The following is an 18571-nucleotide window of genomic DNA, read 5'->3' as shown; positions in this document are numbered from 1 at the left end:
TTGCGGCCAAAGGAAGCATCCGCCGATGCCTGAACATCTACTTTGTAGAATTTTGTGAAAGTGTGCACGGTCGACCAAGTCGCCGCCTTACACACCTGGGCTACAGAAGCCCCATGACGACAGGCCCAAGACGTACTCAGAGATCTAGTAGAGTGCGCCTTCACAGGCACAGGGGGAACCTTCCCCTGCAAAACATAGGCCTGTTCAATGGTCTGCCTGATCCATTTGGCGATGGTAGAGGCCGAAGCCGCCATGCCCTTCCGAGGACCCTCTGGAAGAACAAACAAGGAGTCCGCCTTTCGAAAAGACTCAGTCGATTTAAGGTAAACCCTTATCGCCCGAACAACATCCAGAGAATGCAATCTCACCTCCTTTGGATGTTTAGGCTTCGCGCACAACGAAGGCAAGACAATATCCTCATTAAGATGGAATTCCGAAACTCGTTTCGGAAGAAACAAAGGATTAGGTCGCAAGACCACCTTATCCAAATGAATAACCAGGTACGGAGACTTGCAGGACAAAGCCGCCAGCTCCGACACTCTGCGAGCCGAAGTGATCGCCACCAAAAAGGCGACCTTTTTGGACAACATAGACAACGAGATCTCCCTGATCTGTTCAAAAGGAGCACGTTGTAACACAGATAGAACGAGATTCAAGTCCCAAGGGGGCAGAGGATCCCGCCTAGGGGGGACCAGATACCGCACACCCTGAACAAAGGTGCCAACCAAGGAGTTGGAAGCCACGGGACGTTGAAACAGAACGGCCAGTGCAGACACCTGACCCTTTATCGTAGCCAGCGCCAAACGCTGGTCAACACCCGTTTGAAGGAAAGACAGCACACGGGAAACCGAGTACGTGCGGGGTGAAAACCCCCTGGACTCACACCAGGCAAAATAGGCCTTCCAAGTACGGTAATAAACCTTCCCTGAGGAAGACTTCCTCGCGTTGATTAAAGTATGAACGACCTCTGGAGAGAGACCCCTCTCCTTCAGGACCTCGGTCTCAACAGCCAGGCCGTCAAAGCCAGCGACTGTAAAGCAGGATGGTATATCGGTCCTTGAGACAGTAGATCGTCTCGAAGAGGCAGACGCCACGGGGCGTCGACCGCCAGATTCACGAGGTCTGCGTACCAGGACCGGCGAGGCCAGTCCGGTGCCACAAGAATCACCGTGCTGCGTTCCGAGAGTAACCTGCGAAGGAACCTGGACAGCAACTGAATCGGTGGAAACGCGTACATCAGCCTGTACTGATGCCACGGGGCCACTAACGCGTCCGACGCGTCTGCCCGAGGGTCGCGCGTCCTTGCCACGAACCTCTTCACCTTGTTGTTGAGACGAGACGCGAACAGGTCCACATCTGGAAGACCCCACTTCGCGCACAACATCTGGAAGACAGCCGGGTGGAGAGACCATTCCCCCTGATCCAGAGTCTGGCGACTCAGATAGTCCGCCTGCCAGTTCTCCACTCCCGGAATGTGAACCGCCGTTATCGCCGGGACAGGAGTCTCGGCCCAAGACAGAATGTCGGCCACTTCTCGAGCCGCTCGGGCACTCCTGGTGCCCCCTTGGTGGTTGATGTAGGCCACCGCCGTGGCATTGTCCGTCTGCACCCGAACCGGGCAGCCCTGCAGCCGGTCCGTCCAGCGATGAAGACAGAGACTTATCGCACGCAATTCCAGAATGTTGATCGGAAGGGAAGACTCCCCCTCCGACCAAGTCCCCTGGGCGGACAGAACGCCCAGAACTCCACCCCAGCCCGACAGGCTGGCATCCGTGGTGATTACCGTCCACGAGATCGGACGAAACGACTTGCCCCCGGACACCAACGGGGACTGGAGCCACCACAGAAGGTTTCCTCTGGTGCGATGACTCAACGAGATTTGAAGAACCAGAGATTGAGGTCGCCCGTCCCACCTGGACAGGATCTCCGCTTGGAGACCCCGCGTGTGAAACTGGGCGAATGGAATCGCCTCGAAGGCCGAGACCATCAATCCCAGACATCTCATACACGTCCGCAGAGACGAGTGTGGAACGTCCCTGAGGGACCTGACTTCCTCCTGGAGAGTCCTGAGTTTGTCTTCCGGCAGGAAGACCTTCGCCTGCACCGAGTCCAGAATCATTCCCAGATAGGGAGACGAACAGACGGACTCAGTGTCGACTTTGGAAAATTTATCGTCCAACCAAACTCCTGCAGAGTTTGCATCGTGACAGACAGGTCCTTCTCCAGACCCTGGCTGGTCGCAGACCGAACCAGAATGTCGTCCAGATAGCCCAGGACAGAAACGCCCTGGGCCCTCAATAATGCCAGAACGGGTGCAAGCACCTTGGTGAAGACCCACGGAGCCGAGGCGAGACCAAAGGGCAACGCCACAAACTGGTAGTGATCCTCCGCAATGGCAAATCGAAGGTATCTCTGGTGACCCTCGAAAATGGGGATGTGAAGATACGCATCCTTCAAATCGATGGAGGCCATGAATTCCCCCGGAACCAGGGCAGCCACCACCGACCGCAGGGATTCCATGCGGAACTTGCGAACCCGCACAGAGCGGTTCAGAGCCTTCAAGTCCAGAATTGGACGAACCTTGCCCTCCTTTCTGGGCACGGTGAACAGATTGGAATAAAACCCCCGAAACCTGTCCCGATGAGGCACCGGAACCACCACTCCCTGAGCCCTCAGGTCCCGCACCGCCAGGTGCAAGTCCCGCAAGCGCTCTGGAGACAGCTGAAGATTTGAGGGAAAAAATCTGCTCTCCGGCCGAGAGAGAAACTCGATCTTGTAACCAGATCGAACGATTTCCTGAACCCATCTGTCCCGCACACGGGCCAACCAGGGCTGAAGAAAACCGAGCAAGCGTCCCCCCACCCCAAAACTGGGTGAGGGCGCCCCTTCAGGCCGAACTGTTATGGGCTGCAGATCCGGATTGGCCGGACTTCTGTTTACCAGACCAGGGCTTCTTCTGAGAGCCTTGACCTTTGAACGGTTTGCCCTTGTAGTGCGGCCGAAAGGCACGAAAGGACCCCTGAGGGGGCCGAAAATTAGCATGCTTCTTCCCAGAAGCCCCCTTAGCCTTGGGGAAATGGGGCAAGAGAGTGCTCTTACCCCCGGTGATCCCCTTAATCAACACATCCAGGGACTCCCCAAAAAGGCGAGACCCATCATAAGGTAGATTGGCTAAGGTCTTACGTGAAGATTGGTCCACCGACCAACATTTTAACCAAACCAGGCGGCGAGACAACACCGCCACGCTGTGCACACGCGCAGCCAACGGAACCAGGTCCAGGTCCGCATCACACAGATACATGACACCCTGGTGGATTTGATCCACCATATCCAGGGTCGCCGGCGAGGCCGAGTCGGCCACTAGGACGCGCCTAAGCATCTGCGTCCAACTTGCGATCGCCTGGGCCGCCATGAGAGAAGCAAACAGAGCCTTAAGCATAGAACCCGTAACAGAATAAGTATGACGGGCAAGAGACTCCAGTCTCCTATCCGTGGCATCACGGAACACAGGGGAATCCTCTGCAGGAATCGCAGTGGCTTTGTTCAAAACCGCAATTGCGTGATCCACTGGGGGAGGCACACACCACCTTTCATCAGTGGAAGGCGAAAAAGGATAACGCAGCTTGAATCTACTTGGTACCGCAAAAGGTTTGCGCAGATTGCGCCATTGATCCTTAACAGCGCGCTGAAAATCATCATTGCAGGGAAAAACCTGCGGCGTCCTGCGTTTTCTCTGCGTCCCATAAGCCGCCAAGGCAGCGGGGGGACACACTTCGTCCTGCAAACGCAGCGTTTGCTTAATGGAAGCAATCAACTCATCCATGATTGCAAGCTCTTCAGGCGAGCCAGGGGGAGAATTATCAACCCCCTCAACTTCAGCCTCCACCTCAGACCCCACTAGATCAAGAGAGGAGCGGGACCCCGATAAGGAGGCCCCCGCCATAACAGCCCCATCACCTTCACCCTCAGAATCAGAGGAAACAGCAACTCTGGGCCTTTTAGTAGATTGAGCAGCCACCAGCATCTGCACCTGAGCAGCAAGGCCAGCCACAATAGTGGCTAAATCCCCCCCTGGGGGGGAAACAGCGGTCCCCTGGCTTTCCACCAAAGCTGTAGGAAATTTGCCCTCCTGAGAATCCATTGCCCCTGTAATGCCAGACAACAAAGGGTTAACTGCCCCTTTTAAGCAAGCGCGGCAAGCGCAGCCCACCGCACCACACTCAAGCACAATAAGACCCCCACAGGGAATATGCAAACTGAACACAGGCAATGGATAGCAAGAAACAGAAGGATAAAACCTGAGGAGACCCTCGCCGCTGCTGCTGCCTCGATCGGTGTTCCTGGAAAGAGGAAGTGATGCTGCCAGGGCGCTCTATGTAAGCCTATGGAGGCTACAAGAAAATGGCCGCCATGCATGTAAAACATGCGGCCGGAGCGAGTGTAGGCAAAATGGCGTCGTTTGGCGCCAAAACCGCCGCTCCACAGTGCATTAAAACACACATTACATTCCAAAATCAGAATACATGTCAGATCGCCGCAGCGATCGCTGTATATGCCCAAACATGCCAAAAAAAAACATGCCCCACAGCACACAGCTTCTCACACTGACCAGCCTGACACACACAGTGTCATACAGCTCCCCCCCCCCCCCCCTTGCAGCCCACAGCATGCAGCCGAGAGATAGGGAGACAAGCAGTGTGAATAGAGGCAGGTTACACAGTCCCAGACTGACACCCCCCCAGACAGACAGGTCCCCACATAAATACACTTACCTCACATGGCGTGGGGGACCCGCACAGGCGAACAAACCGCTGCACATGAGGCAGGGAGAGTCGCATTCAAGATGCACACAATGGGGGTTAAGAAACCGCACAGCGTCCAGTGAGGTAGCCACCTCACCAATCATCCCTGCACCGAACAGGGATGGGTCGTTCACTGTGCCAGGAGCGTTACCTGGCTGAACGCTCGATGGCAGACTGGGAAGCCACTGACCCATGACCTGCGACCAGGGGGATCAGCCCGAGACCCAGTCCGCATGATCCTCTTCATCCGAAGAACTAACGAACGCTGACAAAATAACAGCTAAGTAAAGGTAGAGAGAAAACTCAAACAAAATTTTAAAAAGAAGAAAGAGTCTGGGACAGAAAGTCCCAGCACAGAGAGAGCCAGCCACTCCTGACAAGCTAGACATTAAAACTGAGATATGGTTGCAGGAAGTAGGAGGGTATTGACTGAGGGGACCACCCTTTGAGGGTGGGATATGTTAAAAGCTTTATTGTTAACATATTCTGTTGCCTAGCTACTCCTTCGGAGCAAAGTCTAATACCCCATATGTGACGAATATGAAGAGGCGGCGACTGTCGGAGGACGTAAGAGAAAGACACAATTTTCCTACGCTAGACCCCAAGGGGTCGTTTGGTAAGTGGGCTGAGAGCTCGGTGAAGGATTCCTCTTTTCTCTCTTATTTTGCATGAAGAAATGCATTTTTGCTGAACACAAAGCACTTTAACCTCCCTGGCGGTATCGGTATGATTCTTTTGGATTTTAGGTACTGAAAGCGGTACCATTATTTTGCATGTAAATCTTGTGAATGAGCAGCCCAAAATATATATTATATATATATACATACATATACAGTTGGTTTGGGCTGCTCATTCACAAGAATTACATATTTTATATATATATACATATATATATATATATATATATATACATACACACATATATTTACATAAAAAGTAAAGTAAAACTGCAGGAAAGGGCACTGGGGGGCAACGTAATGTGATTTTTTTTTTATTTTGAATGATATCAGTGTGTTTGGTGTGTTTTACATTTGAATTTGTCGCCAGTTCCACCCCCTGGCGGACGTCACATTGCCGGAGACGGAAGCCGGGGCTCGCAGGCGATCGGGAGGAAGCTCCGCCGCCGCATACCGCCCGCATACTTCGCTGGATCCCAGAGAAAAAGGTAAGTAAAACCTCTACCAGGATCCAGCGATCTTCCTAGCGCTACCCCGAGCGTGACTCGGGGTTACCGCTTTTGGCTCTAAAATCGAACCCCGAGTCACGCTCGGGAATACCGCTAGGAAGGTTAAGAACAATCACTTGGATTTGTTTGCTGCACGTTTTTGCACTTGCACTTTGAAGTACAAGGACCATATACATAATATGGTTTAAATATTATTATAAGCACAATCATTTTAAGGTTTAAGCACTTTAGGGGAACCTATAGGTCCATTTAATTGTGTTTTGTGTTTTATGGTTTACATATATTTATTTATTTAATAGGAGTGATTGATTAGAATTTGATTTACACACAGAACACCATTGAGCGCTGTCCTCCATTTTATCACAATTTTCACAACTCACCATTGTTTTAGACTACCTGCTCAATTTTTTATGATATCCATTTATTTATATTTTGTTTCACTGATATAATTTAGTACCTAGGCGCGATCACGTGAGTAACCAAACTCACACTTTGCTCCTTCCTGAAAATTGCATTTGATAAACTGTTGCGCTGCGACAAACAAGTGCAACATACACCATTTTATTCTCCAGGGCCTCTGCTTAAAATATGTAATTAATGTGGAATAGAAGTAATTTTCTAGCTAAAAAGTGCTGGTTTTTACATGTATGTGAGAAATGTCAGAATTGACCTGCGGGTCAAGTGGTTAGGAGGACCCAGCCGGAACGACAAAAAAGGAAAGACTGGAGCCAGAGGCAAGTATATTCTCATAGTTCAAATGTGAAATCATCCTTTAGGCTATTGTTAACCTTGAGAGAGCAATGTATCTGTCAATTTTTTTTTTACAGAATAATAGTAAATGCCCTATATCAGTAAGAAATTTTTGCCAACAAATGTTTTGGAAATTTGCCCCTTTCATGAAAAAGGCAATTCTAACCGATTAGGACTGCAAGCATGACAAGCTGATGTAGGCTAATTTATATCAAACAAACATTCTAGCTGCTAGCTCTAAATGACCAACTATAGTAGGGGAAGAGGCTTTCTAAAAAAGTATTTTCCAGAAAATATTTAAAAGCCCATATTCCAGGAGAGTGGGCATTTTTAGTGATATACACAGTCTATTCCATGCAAACAATACTTTTGTATTAAAGCGACATTGCAGTCAATTTTTCTCCCTCTCCTCTTCAGCAAGTGCCCCCATGGAGAGCGGCTTTCCATGGGGGCACCCATTCGTGCTCGCTCTCAAGCCAACCTGTCTGCGCCTATTGACACACAGCTCTACCCTGCCGGCCACAGCGCTTGATTGTCAGCAGCGGGAGCCTATGACTCCCACTGCTATCAATCTGCCCAGGGAGACAGCGGACATCGCTGGATCAGATCAGGCTCAGGTAAGAATAAGGGGGGGGGGCTGGGGGGGATTCTGCAGCACAAGCTTTTTCATCCTAATGCGTAGAATGCATTACAGTAGAACTATAGGCCAAACTTTTTTTTTTCATTTTGGATAGAGCAAGAAAGGGTTATAAATCCTGTTAGATTTTTTTTTTCACCATCTGTGTCCCATTGCAGAGATTTCCCTTCACTTTCTGTCCCACAGCAAAACAGAAAGTAATCAGAAATCTACGCAAAATAAGGGAATTCTTTGGGGACCCCCTGGTCACCAGAACTAGTGTTCCGATTGGAAGAGTTAGCCTCTATTACTTTTCTGGGGACAATCCAAAATTTGGGATTTTCTTTTACCTTCTATGATGATGGTAAACAGGAAAAATAGAGAGAATAAACCTCCTTAATGGGGGCACAGACAACAATAAAATCTGACAAGTGTTCTAATCCCTTTCCACACTATCCAAAGCGAAAATAAAAAGTTTTGCCTTAGTTATATTTTAAGGTGAAAAACCTTAATGCTTTAGCCTCGGTTTCCACTAGTGCGGCTACGAAGTCGTGCTACTTCTAGCACGACTTCGTAGCAAAAGTAAACCGCGGCTTCAGTTAGACTTGTCCCTCATATATAGAGGGAAGTCGCGCTCAAAAGTAGTACACAATTTACTTTTGAGGTCGCGGCAACTGAAGCCGCGGCAGTGGAAACGGTCCCCATTGAAAACAATGGGTTTTGACTTGCTGTGCGACTTGACATGTGTCAAGTCGCACCGCAAGTCGCACTAGTGGAAACCGAGCCTAAAGCACCACTTTCCAGGATTAGGTAGTTTTTCTGGGGTCAATGCAAGCTTTACTGACTTTTTGATATGCTTGCTAGTGAGATATTTGTGAAGGTAATAGGAAAACTGTGTCACTCCAAGTGCTTTGGTAAAGAGCTGGATGATGGATAAATGTTTCACTATCCAGCATTGATGAGACAGCTGTTTGTCTATAGCCCTGCTCTGCCAGCAGCTTATACATTTCAACAGGAGAGAAAAGGGCTGTGTGGCGGACTGGGCCAAGAAATGAAAACATCTTTGCTGAGAAGGGCTAGTTACGGAAAAGAACAGGTGTTTAGAATAAAATCCTATCTATCATTCAGTTCAGAAGCGGTATTAAAGATCAAAGATCTTAGAATAGTTGGAGATAGGCAAGGCAAAAACATATAGTCACACGCTATACCAAGAATTCTTTCAAATATGATGCCTGCAGATCTCAGATAATGGGCAGTCATGTATGCATGATCCAGCCACTGAAAAAGATCTTTCTTATAATAAAACATTTTCCAACTATGAATGTTTGCATCAGTTGACCATCTATGCCTGACCTGTGAAGAGGGACATTCTGATTGAGGGGGGGCAGAAAAGTCTAACCAACCATTTTCTTCATGTTCTGAGCACATTTAGCCAGGAATGAAAATTGGAGTCAGGGAGTGTCCTTCATTTTTTGCACTAGACTACAAAAGAAAAATCAGTAACCTAAAAATTTCTGTATCTCTTTCCTAATTTATTTGCAAATTATTTCAAACCATGCTTGAAGCGGCCACATTATTCCTAAAAATAAATTTTCGGCATACTGCCACTTTACACACTTATAAATTTATGACAAAAGCAAATCCAGCATCCTTGTATGTAAAGTAGTTGCAATTACAAAGATCAAATCTGTGGTGGGGCTGGTGCAAACACTGCAGAAAATAATAGGTTTGATTGATTTTGGTTTGTGCTCTACACACTTGACTGGAATTGCTACACACATCCTTGGGGTTAGACATTTATCAATTTCCTGGCAACTCCGTTCCAAAAACTACTAAGATAAAAATGAAAAATGTTCTATTTGCAATAAACAGCAAAAAAAGCTTTGTATGTTGCTTTCCAGTGCAAGCCAGGGGAAATGATCCATATCCCCCACACATACTAATGAACAATTGAACTTTGGATAAATCAATGGAACATGGTCTCAGTTTGTGAGCCCAGCAGCATCCAGAGTCATTAACATGAAAGGATATTGTTTTTTTTCCTCCTTTCCTCCTGCGCTCTCACGTTTTTCCTTTTTCTCAGATTTTTCCTTGTCATGTCTAGATTCCTATTAGAAAGAAGTAAAATATTATTTTCTTTAATCGTACCTTGATCTGGAAGCTGAACAGAACTAGCAGTATTATGAATATAACAAATACTTTAAACTTCCAAGCTCATGAGCTTCACTTGGGGGAACTAAAGAACAACTCATGCCTCAATCCCCTGGGGTAAGGAGAACAAGAACCATGAACCTTCCCAAAGCTTATGTGCGATAATGCAGGAGAGTCTTTTTCTACCTCCATTAAGCCCTGTGTTAAAGTTAAGCAGTCAGCACAGGTTAAATTGTATAGAATTACTATTTGTCCAAAGTAGAATCATGCTACCTACCTTTCTTGCCAACAGGTGAATGAATTTCACACTTTCTGGTGTGAAAAATATCTTAGACTTACAGTGAGGGAAAAAAATGGATTTTTGTAAGATCTTACCGTAAAATCCTTTTCTCTTAAGCTCATTGACAGACGCAGTCATCCTTGATTAATATCAACTCGGGTTATACTGCCCTCTACAGGAGTAGGACTAGGCAGAAAAGAAAAACGTTCTGGCCACACCTTAGGGGCAGTACCAGAGGGTATATCCTCTCTCTCTCTGCTACAGGAAGTCAGTTATGTCACAAAGCAGTGTTTAGAGAATTTAACCCAACCCAACTCAAAAACAGAGGGGCGGGTACTGCGTCTGTCAACGAGCTTAAGAGAAAAGGATTTTACGGTAAGATCTTACACAAATCCATTTTTCTCTGTCGCTAATTGACAGACGCAGTCCTCCTTGATTAATATCAACTCGGGACGTCCCAAAGCAGTGCCACAAATGAGGGGTGGGAAAATGGAAATCAAAATCCAATCTAGAAGGCCCAACCGGTGCCAACTAGAAGTTTTCAAGGCTCATCAATCAAAAGATGAGACTCAACTGAAATTCCAACGGAAAAAAACCCTCGAGGTAGACCACCGGTCTCCTCAAATTGCGGCCTGCAAAAGCTTGCGGCCAAATGAGGCATCCGCCGATGCCATCACATCAACTTTATAAAATTTTGTAAAGGTATGCACCGACGACCAGGTAGCCTCCTTGCACACCTGGACCACTGACGCCTGATGGCGGTAGGCCCAGGAAGTACTGAGCGCTCGAGTGGAGTGCGCCTTAACAGGGAACGGAGGAACCCGACCCTTAATAGAATAAGCCTGTACTACCGTCTGTCTGATCCATTTGGAGATAGTCGCAGCAGATGCAGGCAACCCCTATCTTGGGCCATCCGTGATCACAAAAAGTGAAGCCGTCTTACGGAACGATTCCGTAGTCTTCAGGTATACCCTAATTGCCCGCACCACATCCAAGGAATGCAACGCACATTCCCGAGGATGACTGGGCTTAGGACACAAGGAAGGTAGCACAATATCTTCATTCAGATGAAAGTCTGAAACCACCTTGGGAAGAAAGGATGGCTTCGGATGAAGAACTACCTTATCCCTATGAATCACCAGATATGGGGAAAGACACGATAATGCAGCCAGTTCTGACACCCTGCATGCAGAAGTGATAGCTACCAAGAAGGCCACCTTCTGGGATAATGTAAGCAAGGGAATCTCCCTAATATTTTCAAAGGGAGGTTTCTGCAGAACCGACAACAGCAAATTAAGATAGCAGGGCGGTAAGGGCGCGCGCACTGGCGGAGCCAAGTGCCGCACCCCCTGGATGAAATTCCGCACCAAGGAATGAGTAGCCAGAGGCTTCTGAAAGAAGATTGCTAACGCTGAAACCTGACCCTTGATAGTGCTCAAGGATAGTTTCTGCTCAACCCCCTTTTGCAGAAAAGCCAAGATTCGGGTCACCGAATAGTTACGTGGGGGAAATCCCAAAGATTCACACCACGTGATATAAGTCTTCCATGTGCGATAATAGACTTTGCTGGAAGTCGCTTTCCTTGCTTTAATTAGAGTAGGAATAACTGAAGCTGACAATCCCCTGTCCGTCAGTACCTGGGTCTCAATGGTCAGGCCGTTAAAGCCAGCGACTGTAAAGCACGATGGAAGATCGGTCCCTGAGACCGCAGATCCTCCCTGAGAGGAAGTCTCCAAGGAGCGTCCGCGACTAGTCTGCCCAAGTCGGCGTACCCGGCTTGACGAGGCCAGCCCGGAATTACCAGGATAACTGGAGTTCCCTCCACCTCTATCCTGCGGAGAAATCTCAGCAGCAACTTGAGAGGGGGGAAGACATACAGTAGCTGATACTGCCCCTACGGGGCTCTCAGCGCGTCTGCTGCGTCCGCTAGAGGATCGCGGGCTACTAACCTCCGCGCCTTCCTGTTGAGCCGACATGCCAACAGATCCACCTCCGGGATGCCCTATTGAAGACACAGCTGGTGAAATCCTTGGTGATCGAACTAAGTTACCACCATGGCATAGTCTGACTGGATCCGAACCGGGCTGCCCTAGAGCTGCTTGGTCCAGGCAATCAGACAAAGTCTGATCGCTCTCAGTTCCCACACATTTTTCAGAAACTTGATTCCTATCGGAAGTGATAACTTTTCCTGGCTGAGCTTTAGAGACCGGAGTCACCGGCCCAGAGACTCCCTGGTCCGCTCGCTCAACCGGATCCGATTCCTGGAGGGAACTGGGAATGATCTTTGGAAAAGGTAAAGAAAACGTTCTGCTCAAGGAACGGAAACTACCGCTCCCTGTAGCATATGAATGTTGGAAGGGAAGAATTGCACCGGTAGAAGTGATCGACACTCGATCTTGTATCCCGATCGTATGATCTCCTGAACCCCTTAGTCCGGGATTCAGGAAAGCCCTGGATCTTAACACCAGTGAAGACGTCCCCCCACACCCCTGAGCTGGGTGGGGGCGCACCTTCAGGCTGCATTAGTTTTATCTTCAGGTTTGGCTGAGTCGGCCTTTTGTTTACCGGACCAGCGCCCTTTGAAACCTCCTGAAGGGGCTTTGCCCTTCACGCTCGCCCCAGCGGAGCGAACAAACCTTTTATGAGCGGAAAAGGAAGGTCCTGTTACGAGGTCCTTTAGCGTTAGCAGTCTGCGGCATTTCTCTTGCCCCCAGTGACAGCCTTTATGATCTCATCTAGGGTGGCCCCAAATAGGCGATCCCCCTGAAAAGGGAGATTAGCCAAAGCTTTCTTGGAACCTTGATCCGCCGACCAACACTTTAACCACAGCACACGTCTGAGGACTACAGCTGACATCGATGCATGCCCTAACAAGGGAGTGGCATCCAGGGCTGCGTCACAGACGAACTGTAGTCCTTGTATAATTTGCTCCATCAAATCAGACGCTGCCGGGGGGATACTTCTCCCCTTTAAGTCATGGCGTAGCAATTTTGCCCATTCTGTCAATGTTTGTGAAACTAAACCAATGGCAACCACTGGTCTAAAGGTTGACCCTATCAGGGAAAAAACAGTGTGGGATTTCGCTTCCACTTTTCGATCCACCGGATCCTTAAAGGACGGAGCGTCCTCCAACGGGATAACAGTGGCTTTATTTAGTCTGGAAATCGGTGGATCCACCACTGGTGGTACCGTCCATTTTTTAATGAGGGATTCCTCAAACGGATAGCGTCTAGCAATGCGTTTGGAAATAGTAAGGATTCGTTTCGGATGATCCCATTCCTCTTTAATTTTATTACCAAAACATTTGGGTAAGGGAAAAACCTTCGCCGTCTTGGTAGGCTTACTAGTACCAAAAGGAATTTCCATCTCGGTTACTTCTGCCGGTGTAACCTCAAGTCTTAAGGTTTCCAGGACAGACACAACTAGTGCGTCCACCAACGCTTCTTCTTGTGCTATGGCGGAGGTAGAAACCTCCTCCTCACTATCTGAGGAGACATTACCTGAGACAACAGCCCTAGCAGAGGGACCTGCAGCTGCAATGACCATCTCAGAATCTGAATCTGAAGTATCAGATAAAATAGGGGTAGGCAGGGGTCGCTTTCTTGACCCCCGTCCCCGACAGGCCATCTCCACCCGGGATACCAAAGACTCCAAAACTGCTGATAATGCATCAATACTCTGAGGAACTTGAGGGTCCTGCAGCCACCTCGAGGGGATCAGGTGGGGATACATGTGTGGCAGGGTCCATGATTATACAAGACACTTGCCAAGAAATAAAAAAATTGCAATTTTAAACAAAAGAAAACTTTTTTTTTTCCTTTAGTCCCCCAGCGCAGCAGCGCCCCTCAGTGTTACCTGCTTTTGGACCCCACAGAGAGAGAGAGAGACCCCAAGGCTCACCACCTGATGCTCAGAAGTTTCTATTCAACCTGCTTCCAGCACTGTCTGTTACAGACAGGAAGTGTTTGGCTTGCTTTCCCGGGTAAAGGAGGCGGCTCCGCCCCTTTACACGCCTTCCGGCGCCTCCCAATTACTCCACGAGGTGTTTGGTCACCTCAAACATGGCCGCCCCCATGCTGGAGACACGAGGCTACGCCAATATGGTGGCCCCGTGCAATCTGTGGGAAAATGGCGGCGGCCTGTGGAGGATAGCGGCGGCTTGTGCAAGTTAGCAACGGCCTGCGGGAGGTGTGCGCTCGGCCTGTGCGGCCTGCGGGAGGCTGTGCGGCCTGCGGGAGGTGACCGGCTTATGGAAGGATGCGACCTGCGGATGCTGTATCCAGGCATAGGCATCGGCCTGTATAGTGTCAGGTAGGATACTATCACCTCTATACCTCAACAGTAATGCCTTTTAGCAGTCTGCCACTGACTACAGTCATCTCCCTTACAGTGTCATATAGTGACTATAGATAGTCAGCTCCCAAACCAAGCTTTTAAGAGGGGGATTAATGACACCTGTTAGGATCACGTCCATCCATCCCAGAGAGGGGCCCGCGTCCACCAACAAACCCGACAGGGGGGAGAGGGGGAACATTTTACTCACCATACCGGAACCAGGCGGGCACCAACTCCTGACAGAACCCCTCTCCACCAGAGTGGGGGGGCTGTCGACCAATCTGGACGCCGTGACTCCGCTGGTCATTGGCGTCCAGGCGAGACGTTTAACTCGCAGGGTCAGTCCCCGTCCAGTGGGACTATGTCGCGGCCGACCCAGCGTGGAGCTAGGGCCTGCACGCGCTCGCAGGCTGAACTGGGGTGACCACTGGATCTCAACATCCAGCCTGTCGCCCAGTTTCAGCGTACTTGCTTGAAGATCTCACAGGAACACTGGAGAAGAAAAGCTGCCTAAAAAAAGTATTTCTAAAAAATCTTGTCAGGACCAAAGATCCCAGCAAGGAACTTAGGCCCTTACTCCTAACTAGACAGAAAAAAACTGACTTCCTGTAGCAGAGAGAGAGAGGATATACCCTCTGGGACTGCCCCTAAGGTGTGGCCAGAACGTTTTTCTTTTCTGCCTAGTCCTAGTCCTGTAGAGGGCAGTATAACCCAAGTTGATATTAATCAAGGAGGACTGCGTCTGTCAATGAGCGACAGAAGTATTTGATCCCCTGTTGATTTTGTACGTTTGCCCACTGAAAGAAATGATCAGTCTCTAATTTTAATGATAGGTTTATTTTAACAGTGAAAGACAAAACAAAAAAAATCCAGAAAAACGCATTTCAAAAAAGTTATAAATTGACTTGCATTTTAATGAGTGAAATAACTGGATTTTTGTAAGCACTTACCATAAAATCAGTTTCTCTGAAGTCCATTGACAGACGCAGCTTTCATTCTTCTTATCCATTGGGTTATGCTACCCCCTGCAGAGTAGTTCTAGGCAGGGAAAAAAAGTAATTCTCCACAGGCCACGGGGCTGTCCCCACAGGCATAACCCCACACCCTCTGCTCCAGCAAACCAGTTTCATTGTAAGCAGTAAAGACACAAAAAACCATCCCCATAACAGCGGGGTGGGTGCTGCGTCTGTCAATGGACTTCAGAGAAACAGATTTTACGGTAGGTTTTTACAGAAATCCAGTTTTCTCTAGCGTCCATTGACAGACGCAGCTTCCATACTTCTTATCCATTGGGACTTCCCAAAGTAGTGTTGGCATGAGGGGGAAGAACACAATCAGATAGTAACGTAAACTCCAAAGGCTAAACTTAGCCCACTGGGTAACATGAAGCTCAACAAAGAACAACAGGAGCTCACGCAGGAGAAAAAAACCCTAAAGAGAAATAAATAAAAGATTCTCCTATGAAACAGCAGCCTGCAAAACCTTGCAGCCAAAGGAATCATCCAAAGATGCCAACAAATCAACCTTGTAGAATTTTGTAAAGGTGTGCACAGACAACCAAGTCGCTGTTTACAAACATGCACTACTGAAGCCTGATGCCAAAAAGCCCAAGAGGCACTCCGCGCTCTAGTAGAATGAGCCTTCACAGGGAAAGGAGGAAACTGACCCTTGAGTGAATAAGCCTGAACAACCGTCTGCCTGATCCATCTGGATATGGTCGCAGCAGATGCAGCCAAACCTTTTTAAGGTCCTTCGGTAAGCACAAAGAGTCCGATTTTCCAAAAAACTCAGATACCATCAGATAAACCCTTATCGCTCAAACCACATCCAGAGAATGTAAGGCAATTTCCTTGGGATGCTTACGACATAAGGAAGGCAACACAATGCCTTCATTGAGATGAAAATCCGACACCACCTTAGGGAGGAAAGATGGATTAGGTCAGAGAACCACTTCATCTCTGTGACCACCAAATAAGGTGAACTACAGGACAGAGCTGCCAACTCAGACACACTGTGAGCAGAAGTAATAGCCACCAGAAAGGCAACCTTCTGTGACAGAAAGCAGAGAAATCTCCCTAATATTCTCAAAGGGAGGCTTTTGAATAACAGAAAGAACTAGATTGAGATCCCACGAAGGCAATGGGGATCTCCTCGGAGGAGCCAGATGACACACCCCCTGAACACAGGTGCGAATCAAGGTATTATTGGCCAACGGACGTTGGAAGTAAATAGCCAAGGCCGACACTTGGCCCTTGATAGTGCCCAAAGCCAAACGCTGCTCAACCCCTTTTTGTAAAAAGGCCAAAACCCTAGCTATAGAAAACAAGCGAGGGTGCAGCTGCAGCGATTCACACCACGAAATGTACGATTTCCACGTACGATGATAGACCTTCCTGGACGTTGATTTCCTGGCCTTCAAAAGTGTAATCACCCAATCAGAAAGGCCTCTATCCCTCAACACGTTGCTTTCAACAGCCAAGCCGTTAAAAGCCAGCAACCGTAAAGCAGGATGTAAGATCGGTCCCTGAGACGGCAGATCCTCCTACAGAGGAATTCTCCATGGAGAACCTACGACCATTTTTACCAGGTCGGCGTACTAAGACCGCAGAGGCCAGTCTGGTACTACCAGAACGACCGGAATTCCTTCCACCGCCACCCTGCAAAGAAACCTCGGCAGGAGTACAAGTGGAGGGAATGCATATCATGAAAACTCTCAGGACAAGGAAAAACCTTGCTCAATTTTTGGGTCTTGCGGGAGCCAAAAGACACCTGTGTCACCGCTGGCGTGGGCTGATCTGCCATTTTTAAAGTTTCCCTTACTGCCGGTTGGGTCGCCTGACAAGTAGCTTCCAATGCTGTGCCATGGAACCGTTCTAATCAGAGCGACTCAAGTCGCTCCAACTTAGAAAAAGGTTGCTGCACTATTTTTTTGCAATGTCAGAGTGACTTGTATTGACTTCTATTATGAGAAGTCGTTGCAAGCCGCGCTGAAGTCGTGCTGCACGGGCGACTTCATTAGTCGCTCGAAGTCGGGGCGACTGAGTCGGATTAGTGTGAACCGACTCTTACTGAAACAATCAGGGCTTCCACCAAAGCGCGTTCCTGCACTGCAGCTGAAGAAGACCGGTCCTCTTCACCATCTGACTGCGAGGACAGCGACCAATCAGGTAGGGGAGCGTCCGTGGCGACCATATCAGCCTCTGATTAAGAGGACCCCACCAATGATGGAAAAGGCCATAGGAGTTTTCGGCTAGTAACTTTTTTCATAACAAAATCAACCTTGGTTGCCAGGCTATCCAGGGCTGCTGAAATTGTGGCCAGCGACTGCTATCCGGGCGTCGCACTAAGTGGGTCTGAGGGTGAATTTACTGCCAGGGACTCCATATTCAATGCAACCAAAAAAAGGAGTACTGTCACTTTAAAAATGGCGATCGCAGTTCCAACCGCCAATCGCCGCAATCTGTGGAGTTCCCCTTAAATATATACAGACAGCAGAGTGCGCAGGGATATGCCCACAAAGACCCCAGTACTGTACCACCTTCAGAGGAAACATCCTGAATCGGACTGTGCAGCAGGAAGAGGAAAGCTGCGTCTGTCAATGGACAAGAGAGAAACGTTTTTTACCCCTTTGGAAAACATGACTTAGTACCTTTGTTGGCAATTACAGAGGACAGACGTTTTTTGGAGTTGGCCACCAGGTTTGCACACCTCTCAGGAGGGATTATGTCCCACTCGTCTTGGCAGATCCTCTCCAAGTCATTAAGGTTTCAAGGCTGACGTTTGGTAACTCAAACTTTCAACTCCCTCCACATATTTTCTATGAGATTGCGGTCTGGAAACTGGCTAGTCCACTCCAGGACCTCAATGCGCTTCTTCTTGAGCCGCTCCTTTCTTGCCTTGGCCATTTGTTTTGGGTCACTGTTATGCTGGAATACCCATCCATGACCCATTTTCAATGCCCTGGCTGAGGAAAGGAGGTTCTCACCCAAGATTTGAACGTACGTGGCCTCGTCCATCATCCCTTTGATGTGGTGAAGATTACCTGTCCCCTTAGAAGAAAAACACACCCTAAGAATAAGGTTTCCACCTCCATGTTTGACGGTGGGGATGGTATTCTATAATACCAGCATTCCACCTCCTCCAAACACAGAGTTGAGATAATGCCAAACAGCTGAATTTTTGTCTCATCTGACCACAACACTTTTACCCAGTTCTGCTCTTAATCATTCAGATGTTCATTAGCAAACTTCAGATGGGCCTGTACATGTGTTTTCTTGAGCAGGGGGACCTTGTGGGGCTGCAGGATTTCAGTCCTTTATTGTGTAGTGTTATCAATTGTTTTCTTGGGGACTATGGTCCCAGCTGCCTTGAGATCATTGACAAGTTTCTCCTGTGTAGTTCTGGGCAGATTCTCCACGGTTCTCATGATCATTGAAATGCCACGAGGTGAG

At 48.5% G+C, this 18571-nt stretch overlaps 1 protein-coding gene across 1 annotated transcript in view; it reads right to left on the bottom strand.

Moving 5' to 3' along the window:
• THOC2 (THO complex subunit 2) overlaps positions 1-18571 on the bottom strand; it is a 282137-nt gene that overhangs the window by 21272 nt on the left and 242294 nt on the right. Inside the window, exon 37 of the mRNA XM_082263317.1 lies at positions 9386-9462. Within this exon, the coding sequence (XP_082119443.1) occupies positions 9386-9462 (77 nt within the window). The remainder of the gene's footprint in view (positions 1-9385; positions 9463-18571) is intronic.

Source organism: Pelophylax lessonae, assembly GCF_965119305.1.
Source record: "Pelophylax lessonae genome assembly, chromosome: 7".
In the NCBI taxonomy this organism is placed as follows: Eukaryota; Metazoa; Chordata; class Amphibia; order Anura; family Ranidae; genus Pelophylax; species Pelophylax lessonae.
Note: the sequence above shows the minus strand (reverse complement) of the source record. Positions and strands in the feature narration are given on the sequence as shown.